The 13,380-nt window shown below is 37.8% G+C and overlaps 1 protein-coding gene across 2 annotated transcripts; it reads left to right on the forward strand.

Moving 5' to 3' along the window:
• Positions 1-6,097: 6,097 nt before the first annotated feature.
• On the forward strand, positions 6,098-10,124 carry LOC133697652 (tubby-like F-box protein 3). 2 transcript variants are annotated; one of them, XM_062120361.1, is made up of 7 exons: positions 6,461-6,599; positions 6,712-6,762; positions 7,693-7,780; positions 8,000-8,129; positions 8,210-8,389; positions 8,570-9,068; positions 9,720-10,124. In XM_062120361.1, exons 2-6 carry the CDS (start codon positions 6,730-6,732, stop codon positions 9,048-9,050), a joined length of 912 nt encoding a protein of 303 aa, XP_061976345.1. In that variant the 5' UTR covers positions 6,461-6,599; positions 6,712-6,729; the 3' UTR covers positions 9,051-9,068; positions 9,720-10,124. The 2 variants fall into 2 exon arrangements, with proteins under 2 accessions (XP_061976344.1, XP_061976345.1); XM_062120360.1 differs by lacking the exon at positions 6,712-6,762 and having other exon boundaries at positions 6,098-6,599.
• Positions 10,125-13,380: the final 3,256 nt, after the last annotated feature.

Raw genomic sequence — 13,380 nt, forward strand, 5'->3', positions numbered from 1 at the left:
GCACACAGATTTATGGGGACCGTCTCCAGTGGCATCTCTTGGAGGTTCTCGGTATTACGTAACTTTCATTGATGATTTCAGCAGAAAGGTATGGGTCTACTTTCTGAAAAATAAATCTGATGTGTTCGAAACATTCAAGAAGTGGAAGGCTATGGTTGAAAATGAATCAGGTTTAAAGTTGAAATGCTTAAGATCTGATAATGGAGGAGAATACATTGATGGAGGTTTCAAGGAGTATTGCGCTGTTAATGGTATCAGAATGGAAAAGACCATTCCAGGCACACCACAACAGAATGGCATTGCTGAAAGAATGAACCGGACCATCAATGAACGAGCTAGAAGCATGAGGCTGCATTCAGGGCTACCTCAAACATTCTGGGCTGACGCAGTTCATACTGCAGTTTACTTGATCAACCGTGGACCATCAGTTCCTTTGGAGTTCAGATTGCCCGAGGAAGTATGGAGAGGAAAAGAGGTACAACTTTCTCATTTAAAGGTCTTTGGGTGTGTTTCCTATGTGCATATAGATTCTGATGCTCGCAACAAGCTAGATGCCAAATCCAAGAAATGTTTCTTCATTGGCTATGGAGATGAAGAATTTGGATTTCGTTTCTGGGATGATCAGAACAGAAAGATTATCAGAAGCAGGAACGTGATCTTCAATGAGAAAGTTTTGTACAAAGACAGATCAAGTGCAGAAACAGATATGACTGATTCAGATACAAGTCCACAAAAATCTGAATTCATCAGATTAGAAGGGCTTCCCGATGTTACCGAGCAAAACAAAACTCAAGAGTCTTTACAAGAAGATTCAAACACATCTGTACCCACCACTACACAAGATGATGCAGAGCCAAGTGAACCAATTGTTTATGTTCGCAGGTCTTCAAGGACTGTAAAGCCCCCACAACGGTTCACACTTCTACTGAATTATATTTTGCTGACAGATGGTGGTGAGCCGCTAAGTTATGAAGAATCCTTACAAGATGGAAACTCAAGCAAGTGGGAGTTAGCCATGAAGGATGAGATGAGTTCGTTGCTGAAGAACAAGACCTGGGAGCTGACCACACTACCTGAAGGAAAGAAGGCTTTGCAAAACAAGTGGGTCTACAGGGTAAAGACTGAGCATGATGGAAGCAAACGGTTCAAGGCAAGACTTGTTGTAAAAGGGTTTCAACAAAAGAGAGGGATTGACTACTCTGAGATATTTTCTCCAGTTGTGAAGCTTACAACAATCAGAGTTGTTCTGGGGATAGTAGCAGCAGAGAATTTACATCTTGAACAATTAGATGTAAAAACAGCTTTTCTTCATGGAGAATTGGAGGAAGACATTTACATGCAACAACCAGAGGGGTTTGAAATACCAGGAAAGGAGAACCAAGTCTGCAAGCTAAAGAAAAGCCTATACGGTTTGAAGCAAGCTCCAAGACAGTGGTACAAGAAGTTTGACAACTTCATGTGTAGTTCGGGATACACAAGATGCCAGGCTGATCACTGTTGCTATGTCAAACATTTTGATAACTCCTACATCATTCTACTATTATATGTGGATGATATGTTGATTGCAGGATCCAACATTGAGGAGATTGACAAGCTGAAACAACAATTGTCAAAACAGTTTGAAATGAAGGATCTGGGAGCTGCTAAACAAATACTTGGCATGAGAATCATCAGAGATCAAGACAAAGGCATACTAAAGCTTTCACAAACAGAGTATGTCAAGAAGGTTCTCAGCAGGTTTAGTATGGATAATGCTAAACCAGTAAGTACACCTCTAGGGAATCATTTCAAGCTCAGCAAAGACCAGTCACCAAAAACTGAGCTAGAAAGTGGATACATGGATAAGATTCCATACGCCTCAGCTATCGGCTCTTTGATGTATGCTATGGTCTGTACTAGACCAGACATTGCCCATGCAGTGGGAGTTGTAAGCCGATATATGAGCAATCCTGGAAAGCAACATTGGGAGGCGGTGAAATGGATCATGAGATACTTAAAAGGTTCATCAGAGACATGTCTTACCTTCACAACTGGTGGTTTGAAACTTGAAGGTTTTGTAGACGCTGATCTAGCAGGAGATGTTGATAGCAGAAAGAGCACTACAGGATATGTATATACTCTAGGAGGTACTGCTGTTTCCTGGAGTTCTACCTTACAAAAGATCGTCGCTCTTTCAACAACAGAAGCTGAATATGTTGCAGTCTCAGAATCTGCAAAAGAGATCGTATGGCTGCAGAGTTTTCTGAAAGAATTGGGCAAGATGAATGGAAAGGGTACTTTGTATAGCGACAGTCAGAGTGCAATCTTCCTTGCCAAGAATCCAGCATTTCACTCCAGGACTAAGCATATTCAGATCAAATATCACTTCATCCGACAATTGCTAGATGAGGAGCAACTACTGCTAGAAAAGGTCTGCGGAAGCAAGAATCCAGCTGACATGTTAAACAAAGGAGTTACACTTGATAAACTGAAGTTGTGCAAAACTTCAGTTGGTCTTCAAGGATAAAAGATGATTTCATTGTTTGTCTCCAAGTGGGAGATTGTTAGCAAGTGGAAGACAAACAATGTCCCACCATATGCAAGTGGGAATACCTAATCTCCCACTTGGCACATGGTGGACACAAGCGGTGGGCATAAATCATGGCATGATTTATGCCCTTCACTCTTCTAGCTTAATATATATATGTATGCTCAGTGAAGAGCTGGTGTGTTGGTGTGTGAAGAACGCAGAGAAGAGTGAAAACACAGAGAGAAAAAACGTGAGAGAGAGCTTAAGTTGAGTAGAGAAGATTTTCTCCTCCTCCTTATTTTGTTGTTTGTATTGTTTCTAAGCTTGATTAATACAAACCAGTAGCTCCGTGGAGTAGGCAAGTTGCCGAACCACGTAAATTTGTGTGTTTGAATTCGGGAATAACCCAACAAGGGACTGCTTTAGGCATGAGCCATTTGATAGCTCAAAGTCACCCGCACAAGTTAAAAAAAGAAGAAGCCATACATACCTGCCAAGACTGATGGTGATGCCAGACTGCAAAGGCGGAGAAGAACTGCTAGCTAGGTGGAGGATGCATTGTTAACAAAAAGCAGAAGGGAGGACTGCGTGGTTGGTAACAATAAAAGAGCAATGTAATGCTCTTTTATAGCTGCCTCAGTAATTCTTTCCTAATCTAAAACAACAAATCTTTCTTATTCTGTGAGAGCGAAGGCGGCTTCCAGTACTGGAAATTCTTATTCTGTGAGAGCGAAGGCGGCTTCCAGTACAGGAAATTCTTTTGTTCTCTTTCTTAATAATTCATTCACGTTGGACAATTCATTCAGAAAAAAAAAGGGTCGATTAAGCTAAGTCAAGCTACCAGTATTAGAGGATTTTTTGCTCTCTCTAAGCAGTTAACTCACTCTAAGCAATTAATTCAGGAAAGGATGTCAATTAAGCAAAGTAGTTTACGTGAAGAAGTTATGATGCCCCCTCGAAATTCTTTCAGGAAAAGATTGAAATTAACAAAAGAAGGAAGGCACCGCACAGTTCCCAAGGCAAAGAGAAAAGGGAGTTGCAACTTTTATAGTTCATAACTTCCTAACCATTAGTCGGAATTACGAACGGATTGCGCCGTCGGATTCAGGACAATGAGATCTTTAATACAAGATGTTACAGTGACCACTTCTAGAAAAACAAATTCTCACGGGCCGGTCAAAGTTGTTGGTTGTTATTCATGCATGAAGATACATTTCGTTTGGTCCCTAAATATGCAACTGTTTCAAATGAGGTTTTGATCTCGGATATTTTATCATTTGATTTGATAAATTCAATCAAGAATGATTCATAAATTTTTAATTTTTACTATCATATTTTATTTTCACAATAAAATTTATCTATTTATTATGAAAAGCTAATATAATCAAATTAAATTTTAGTCGAAAATATAAAACCCTCTCTACCATATTTTCGAGACACACCTACTTGTTTTGAAAGTAAGTGAACTTGTCTCGAGGGGCATATGTAGAAACACAAATTTTCTACCAATCAAATTTCACCACGTGTTATTTTATTTTTTAAAAAGAAAGAATAAAATAAAATTAAAATATATGACATGGAAAATAAATGAGCCTTTATATATTTCTTGGCTAATGAAAAGTTGACACTTGGGATGAGATATTCAAGATATCTTGTCATAAATGCGAGATCCTATCAATAAATATCAACCAATAAAATTATGTCATATGACATTGAAAAATAATTTGAGAGCCCCTACAGATCTCTATAAATAGAGGACCTCAACCTAGAGGAAAAAAAAAAGATTCTGGGAGATACAAATTTTTTTTAAGACAAGCTCTTTAAGTAAGGAAGCTCTCTTTCTCTCTCTCTCTCTCTCCAGGCAAGGAAGTTCTCTCAAAAGTTCTCAAGCCTCCTTCATCTACGCTTGAAGTCTAAAAAAAACGAAACTTTGTTGGATCAAGCCTACACATCCCATAAGAGTTCTTCAATAACATTTTGAAGACAAATCAAATGTACTCTTCAAAGCATCAAATCATCAAATCTCGCTTCGCAATACACATCCAAATTCGCGTTCTTGCAAAGCACAAATCTTGGCTTGATTTCTCAAATAAATCAAGTCACCATACATCAAATCTAATGAAAGAATTAGAGGATTGTTATATTCTTTTGAAAAAATATATTAGATAGAGATTGTACTCGATCATATATTTAATAAAATTATATATTTGTATACATGTGCTTGTTTAATTTCAAGTGCTCAACATTTTATTTACAGGGAGGTTTGTATACAACATACTTTATGGGAAGCGAATGCTTGTGTTCATTTTTTGGCTAAACATGGTGCAAAGAATCATGATTTGTAAAAGGTGTGGGACATTCTCCCTCCAGGGTTAAACTCTTTTCTTATGGCCGATTCATTGGGTACCAATTTTAGAAGAGTTCTCGTATCTTTTAATTTCCACTGCATATTAATTTTTAAATCCAAGGAAAGAATCAGAGGATTGTTATATTCTTTTAAAAGAATATATTAGATAGAGATTATTTCCGATCATATATTTAATAAAATTATATATTTGTACACGTATGCTTATTTAATTTCAGGTGCTCAACATTTTGTTTACAGGGAGGTTTGTATCCAACATACTTTGAGGGAAGCAAATGCTTGTGTTGAGTTTTTGGCTAAACATGGTGCAAAGAATCATGATTTGTTCAAGGTGTGTGATATTTTCCTTCCATAGTTAAACTCTTTTCTTATGACCGATTTATTGAGTATCAATTTTAGAAGAGTTCTTGTATCTTTTAATTTCCACTGCATATTAATTTTCATTGTATAAAATAAAATTAAACTTAAATTAAATTCAATTTGACTTTTCTTAAAATAACATCATAAAACTTAAAAATAATTCTTCAAAAGATGTTTTGAATTGATTTACGGATATTGAGCTGGCCATGACACAAGCCAAGTTTTATAACGTATGATATAAAAATATAGGGGTATTTTTGTCACGATGTTTGCGTAAAGAAAGAGAGGGTGTATTTGTCTTAAGCAATAGTATACTCTATTAATGTACTTCTAGGATTTGGATTGAATCGTATAAGATTCAAAATTTAATTTCATAAAACCATTCTCAATTAATGTTGCATTAATATTATATAGAAATTAAACCACAATAAAAAAACTTTTTTTTAGTATTAATATTGAATTTAAATTTAAAAAACATGATTTACTAAAATCTAATAATAAAATTTTATTTATTTATCTCATTTAATTAGATTTTTAATTTTAAATTCGAAGGTTATATTTAAAACATGATTAGAAAACACTAATTTTTTAAATTTTAACTCTCTCATAATTATATTTTGAATTTAATGATTTAAATTATATAACAGAAATAAAATATAAAAAACAAAATTATTTTTATTCTTATCGCGCATTAAATTATTCTTATTCAAATTAAATTCACCATATATAATTAATAAGTCACTAATTAATGAGCAAGAGAAAATAACATAAAAAAATGGAACAAAAAATCAAATACCTGATAAGGTTAGTACTAATACCTATACTAATAAAGTAGTTTCCTCTTCTTAATCCTTAACCAACAAGACATGTTCAATTGTTCATAGCCTCCATCTTTCTCTCTCTCTCACTGACCCCTTCCTCTCCACATCCACAACACATTTCCATCTCTTTCTCTCCCCCTATATCTCACAGCCCAATCCCAGATCGCTCTCTAACAAGACCAAAAATGAAAAACCCAGTTCCTATTTTACCTTAAAGCTCTCGAATTTCCCAAAAATGCCAGCGATTAAGAGTATAATTAACAGGTCAACATCACACAGGGTGGTCCAGTACAGCTCAGCACCGGAGCTGAAGCTTTTTGCCGCTGGCGGTGCTGCAGAGACTACTTCATGTTGGGCTAATTTGCCACAAGAGTTGTTAAGAGAAGTGCTTGTTAGAATAGAAGAATCAGAGAGTAGTTGGCCACCAAGAAAAAATGTGGTGGCTTGTGCTGGTGTTTGTAGGAGTTGGAGACATATAACTAAAGATTTAGTTAAAGTCCCTGAACTCTCTGGCAAAATCACTTTTCCGATCTCTGTCAAGCAGGTAGCTTTTTTATGTTACTTTGTTTTTGTTCTAATTTTGAGTTTTTGTGAGTTAATTATGATTGGGGTTTATGGTTTTGATTTTGTGTTTTGATCCTTGATTTGATTGTCAGTGATGAGATCATGGATTGATGAAGAATGGAACTCATTTCTGGGAATTTAAAGTGGGTTTTAATTGGTTTTGGCTATTGTTAAATGATTGTTGTTTTCGATGGATTATTATGATATACATTTTGTGTCTTGGGATCTGTAAAGCTTGTTCTGGTACTGTTGTTTGTACCTTGCTTGCGTGAGGAATGTAATTTAGACTTTAGAGTGGCTGTCAATGTTGCAAACTTACAGTAGAGTAGAGAGTGCTTGGGAGCCCAGAAAGATGCAACTGAAGAATTAATTTGCTAATCATGATTTTAGTGTTGTTTTGACTGGTGATATTAGATATGTGGTTTGAAGTTGTAATGGACAAACATCGAATAGGTGCTCATCTCTGACAAACTTGTTTTTAATTGATTACAATTTAGGTTGGTTGTGTGGGAAATTGTATGTCTAGTAAACGGCAAGCGGTGTTGTTTTTTGAAGCCTTGCTTGTTTAGGATATTTCTATGCTTGAGATTTCAATCATTTCCTCCAAATACTAATTACAAGGAAAAGGGTTTTGGGACCGCCTTTTTCAGAATAAGACCATTCAGCTACCATCTGCAAGGTTTCGAGGGTACTCTTGCTTGAAAACACCTAAAAAAAAGCTGTGTATACCCTTTTTGGACCACCTTTTGCTTTGATGGTGTAGGTCCGTGGTGATGAGTAGCTTCAACTTTTGTGTAGTGATGCTGATTTTGTTTCTTCTTGATATCTAAATTTCCTTACCTTGGTTTGATATGTCTATAATGTTTTGCTAAATACACTGCATTAATGTTAGTAGTGACAACCCTTCAATTGATTAAATGATCCACGATTCTGATATGGGAATATGGGTTGTTTGTGATTTGGGAATTTTTTCACTGTCTGTGTTTTGAGTTTGTTTAGTAGATCAGTTTGTTGCTTTATTCTTTTGGAATCTATCCTTTGTGTGTTGTCTCATTTGATTTTATTGTTTGCAGCCTGGTCCAAGGGAACAACTCCTCCAGTGCTTCATAAAGCGTTGCAGGTCCACTCAAACGTACCGTCTCTATCTCAGTTTAAATAATGGTGAGTAGGATCTTAAAGGTGGTCAATTTGTTCTTAAGTTGCCTATATGGCGAGCTAGATTTATGATTCACAGATTCATCTTGCATCTTTGTCAGTCTTTTTTTTAGATTGTTTGTTGAGGTTTTCAATTTGATTAACCACTGAATTTTAGGAGGGACCTGGCTTTTACTGGTAGCTTGGAGAATTTAACTTTTTGAATTCGTGTGTTTCTTAATACAGCATTAACTGAAGACGGGAAGTTCCTTCTTGCTGCACGCAAGTGTAGACGCCCCACCTGCACAGATTATATCATCTCTCTAGATACTGATGATATGTCAAAGGGAAGCAATACTTATGCTGGGAAACTTAGGTATGATACACTAGACACACAGAATGAGTTTTCTCTGGCTCTCTTTCTGGCTGGAATTTAACATTTTCTCTCCTGTGAAGATCCAATTTTCTAGGAACCAAGTTCACAGTCTTTGATGGGCAGCCACCTCATGCTGGAGCCAAGATGACAAAAAGTTACTCCTCTAGGCTGGTAAATTTGAAACAAGTTTCTCCAAGGGTCCCTACTGGCAACTACCCAGTTGCTAACATCTCATATGAATTAAATGTACTGGGTTCCAGGTAAAGATTTGGGCACATTCTACAATTTACTGATATTTCTTTGGAAATAAGTGAATGAATGTCTGTCTTTGGCCATTTCCAACAAATAATTTTTTATTTTTTTTCTACCACAGTTAAATCACTAAGCTTGCTTTACTAGAAGCCTGGTTAATTTCTAAAATTCTTTCACATATCAAGCAGGGGTCCTAGGAGAATGCATTGCATTATGGACGCCATCCCTGCTGCTGCCATTGAACCTGGTGGAGTAGCTCCCACACAGACCGAGTTCTATCATCACAGTGCAGATTTCTTTCCATCACTCCTGTTTTTCCGGTCAAAGTCAAACCGTGTTGAGAGGGTTGAGAGCTTTCAATCAGGACCCTTGTCCAGTCAGAGAGAAGGAGCTTTGGTACTGAGAAACAAGGCTCCAAGGTGGCATGAGCAGCTCCAGTGTTGGTGTTTGAACTTCCATGGACGAGTTACAGTTGCTTCAGTGAAAAACTTCCAGCTGGTCGCTTCCCAAGAAAATGGCCCAGCCGGGCCAGAACATGAGAATATCATCCTTCAATTTGGCAAAGTGGGAAAGGATTTGTTTACCATGGATTACCGTTATCCAATCTCTGCATTCCAAGCATTTGCAATTTGCCTCAGTAGCTTCGACACCAAAATAGCTTGTGAATGATGACACATGATTGAGCAGGTTTGAAGTTACTCTCTTAGAAACTAAAATTTCCTGGGCCATCATTTTATTACAACTTCTGTGTATTTCAAAAGAAAATCTAAACTGTCCAGAACCATGATTTTAATTGGAGAATAGTATAAACTGCAAAAAGAAATCCTATCCAAGCTCTGTTTCATAAGTATGAAATGCAATCGTGAAAATGTAGCAATGAAAGTGGCTTGTGTCTTTTTTTCCTTATCATGGCTATTTTGTATTACTGGGGTAATAGGTGTGGTCTCTAGGAGTTGGATTGTGAAACCTTAAATGATTGACTTTTAAACCAGATTAACCTTAACTGGACTGCGAAAGGAACATCAGCCTTTCTTTTGTGTGTGTGTTTGGGGGTTTACATTTCCCCTTTCGCCCTCCATCAAATTAGTCTCCTGTTCTTCAAAAGCCTTGATGTGTTATGCTGCTATATTGAACTACATAAGAAATTGAATAACAATGTACCTAGGTTTATTGGCATTCTGAATTGCAATTGTCCAATGCTGTAGAAGCTTTGATTATAGGCATCTCTTTACTTTAGATAAATGTTGGGGCTATATGTCCAACATTTTGCAGTTTTATCATGTATGCCAACAGTTATCCTGATGAGTGTTAGTAACCCTATCATTTTATTTGGTCCAGGTGGAATGGAGTTTTCTGGGTTGATTGTGGTGCAATAAAGTTTGTGAGGGAACTGAATATCTGGTAGTTGCTAATACAAATGAAATGCTCAGAGGCTGCTGCTTATTTGAATGTTTTGATATAATGGGGTTGGAGTCTGACTTGCATCAAGAATTCATGATGTAGAAAGAGATGTGGCATCTATAGTTTAGGACTGGAAGTGTCACCTATAATGCTCTGTATATTTCACTCTCTGCGTTTTCTTCTCCTTTATTTTTATTTTCTTTAATTTTCCTTATTTTATTTTCTTTTTATTTGTTTTCTTTCTTTCTTTCCTTCCTTTTTATTTGTTTTCTTTTTGTGGCTGTGTAACTATTTGTCACTTTAATTATTTGTTGAGACACCAAGATGCAAGCTTGACTTGTATATTTGTCTTCTTAGCCGGAAAATATCCCAAAAGGAATACCCCCCCTCACAACACGAGAATCATCGCACGTAGATGAATACACTGTATGCAACCGAACCATCTCGTACAATCCTGGAGCAACTGACTTGGGGATAGACACGAGATAGAGCAGAAGAAGAAGAAGGTGAAAACACAGATAAAGTACGAGGGAAGAATCTCCGAAAGAAAGGGAATTGGTTCAATATTATTTCTGCATGGCTCTGTTGCAACAGAATGCCATATATATATATACAATTGTTCCTAACAAACCCTCTTGTGCTTTCCTTCTCTTCCACGTGACTTATAATAGAAATATAAACGCATCGTTTTGACTTAAGGACTTACACTAAAATGCATCATTTAATCAACTACTAATGGACCTTGTTCTCAAGGTCGAATTGTGGAAAACGCAGGGTTAGCTCTTTAGCAAATTCTCAAGTGGCTTTTGCAGGTGTAAAGCGTGCCCAATGAACGAGGAGTTGGGTGGCTACTTGTAGATTCTTCTTGATCATATGCCGGTCTCAGATAGCTTGCGGAAGGAGAAGAGGTTCAGAGGGCAGAGCAAGCAATGTGGCAGAGCAAGCAATGTGGCGTGCACCTCTCTATTTCCCACCTTCTTCTTCAACAGGGACACATGAAACACATGGTGGATGGATGCAGAGGTGGGTAACTTCAGTTTATAGGTCACGATATCAATTCTTGCTAAAACTTAATATGGACCGTAGTATTTTGAAACTAATTTTTGAGATTGCCTGTTGGCTAGTGTTTTCTGTCTGTATGGTTGCAACTTGAGGTAGACTAGTTCGCCAATAGCAAATTGTCTTTCACTTCTGTGTTTGTTTGCAAGTTGAATCATTCTGTGCCTAGCATCTTGTAGGTTTTTCTTGACAGCATGTAGAATTTGTTCCCTCTTGCATAAGAAATCATCCATAGCTTCTACAGGTGAGTCTTTTGGAAAGTAGGGGATGTGTAAAGGGGGAGGATAATCGTAAATGATTTTAGAGGGAGTGGATTTGGTGGCAATATGGTAGTTAGTATTGTATCACCATTCGGCTAAAGGAAGCCACTTAACCCACTGTGTTAGTGAGGTACCTGTCATGCAACATAGGTAATTTTCGAGACACTTATTGACCACCTTTGTCTGTCCGTCTGATTGGGGGTGGTAGGCCGTGGAATAGCATAACTTCACTCATTGTTTAGCAAATAGCTCCTTCCAGAAGAGACTGAGAAAGACAGTGTTCCTGTCACTAACAATGGTGGCTGGGAACCCATGCAATTTGTAGAAATTGTCAAGAAACACTTCGGCTACAGAACAGGCAGTAAAGGGATGGGGAATAGCCATGAAGTGTGCATAGTTACTAAACTTGTCCACGACCGTAATTATAACTTCCTGCCCTTCAGACTTAGGGAGCCCTTCCATAAAATCCATACTAATATTAATGAAAGAAGCTGTAGGTATAGGGAGGGGTTGTAGTAACCCAGGGGTGCGTGTGTTTTCAGACTTTTTTGTTGGCAAATGGGGCATTCCCTGATGTATTGTCTAACATGCTTTTGCTGGCCCTTCCAATAAAAACCATTAGCCACCCTTTTTGCCGTAACATTAGTTCCTGAATGGCCTCCTGCAGCTAAGTCATGATACAGAGAAATGATTTGAGTTTGAAGAGGTCCATGTTGGCTTACCACGAGCTTACCTTTCCTGCATGGGAGCTGATTAACCCAAGAGTAATGAGGATGAGAGTTAGGATGCAAGCTTAATTCTTGGATGAGAGTTTGCACACCCTTATCAGTCTGCCAAGATTGCATGATCTCCTCCAAAAGTGTAGTAGAGAGGGTAGAAATTGCTAGGGTACTTAGTGCTCCACAAGATACCCTAGATAGGGCATCAACAACCACATTATCCTTCCCTTTCTTGAATTCAATCTCATAGTCAAAACCAAGGAGTTTGGCGAGCCACACATGTTGTGATGGGCAAGTCACCTTTTGTTCCAACAGATATTTTAGACTAAGATGATTAGTACGGATAATGAAATGCCTTCCTCATAAGTAGTGTCGCCATTTAGTAACTGCAAGTAAAATATCAAGTAGTTCCCTTTAATAGGTGGAAAGTGTTTGTTGTTTAACCCCAAATGATTTGCTAATGAATGCAATCAGATGGCCTTCTTGCATGAGGACTGCTCCCATTCCTCTATTGCTAGCATCCGTTTTGATGATGAATTGTTTAGTCAGGTCTAGAAATGCAAGTACTGGAGGTTGAGTCATCACATGTTTCAGCTAGTTGAAGGCTGAGGTGGCTTCTTCGTTCCACCTGTAGGCATCCTTCTTCAGCAATTGTGTTAAGGGTTTGCAAATGATACCATAACCCTTGATAAATCTTCTGTAGTACCCAGTGAGGCCCAAAAAACCCTGTAGTTGTTTAATGTTGCATGGAAGAGGCCAATCAAGGATGACCTTGATCTTATGGGGTCAGTCGACACCCCTGTTGTCGATATAACATGGTCGAGATACTCAACTTGGTTACTGCAAAAAACACACTTGCTGGACTTGGCATACAACCGGTTAGTCTTTAGGATCTTAAAGACAATCCTTAAATGACCTAGGTCATGGAGTTACTGGAAATAAGAATGTCATAAAAAAAATACAAGAACAAACTTCCTTAGCTTGCCCTGAAATAATTCATTCATGAGACTTTGAAATGTGGCCGGGGCGTTAGTCAAGCCAAAAGGCATGACCAAGAATTCATAGTGCCCATTGTGCGTCTTGAAGGAAGTCTTATAGATGTCCTCAAGAGCCATTCTGATCTGGTGGTAACCAAATCGAAGATCAATCTTAGAAAAAATAAAGGCACCCACCAATTCTTCTAGGAGTTTGTCTATTAAGGGAATAGGGAACTTATCTTTGATTGTGAACTTGTTTAATGCTTTGTAGTCAATGCATATTCTCCATGATCCGTCCTTCTTCTTGACTAGGACTAGTGGTGAAGAAAAAGGGCTATGGCTATGTTGAATGGTTCCTGTGCCTAACATTTTTTAACCATATGCTCCACCACATCCTTTTGTAGATTGGAGTGTCGATAGGGTCTGAGATTGACTGGATTAGAGCCTTCCTTGAGAGGTATATTGTGATCATGGCTGCGAGGAGGAGGCAAGCCTTTTGGTTCCTCAAACAGCTCCTGGTATTCTTCCCGTAGAGTTGTTAAAGCTGCATTTTCAGTAAAGCAGGGTTGTAACCAAGTGGATG

The sequence above is a fragment of the Populus nigra genome, chromosome 6, assembly GCF_951802175.1.
Source record: "Populus nigra chromosome 6, ddPopNigr1.1, whole genome shotgun sequence".
In the NCBI taxonomy this organism is placed as follows: domain Eukaryota; kingdom Viridiplantae; phylum Streptophyta; class Magnoliopsida; order Malpighiales; family Salicaceae; genus Populus; species Populus nigra.

Excerpts from the sequence above, each read along its gene's own strand:
- LOC133697652 (XM_062120360.1), top strand. The coding sequence starts at position 6,291 with ATGCCAGCGATTAAGAGTATAATTAACAGGTCAACATCACACAGGGTG. Across the intron at positions 8,130-8,209 it reads ACTTATGCTGGGAAACTTAG|ATCCAATTTTCTAGGAACCA; the intron begins GTATGATACACT and ends TCTCCTGTGAAG. Across the intron at positions 8,390-8,569 it reads TTAAATGTACTGGGTTCCAG|GGGTCCTAGGAGAATGCATT; the intron begins GTAAAGATTTGG and ends CATATCAAGCAG.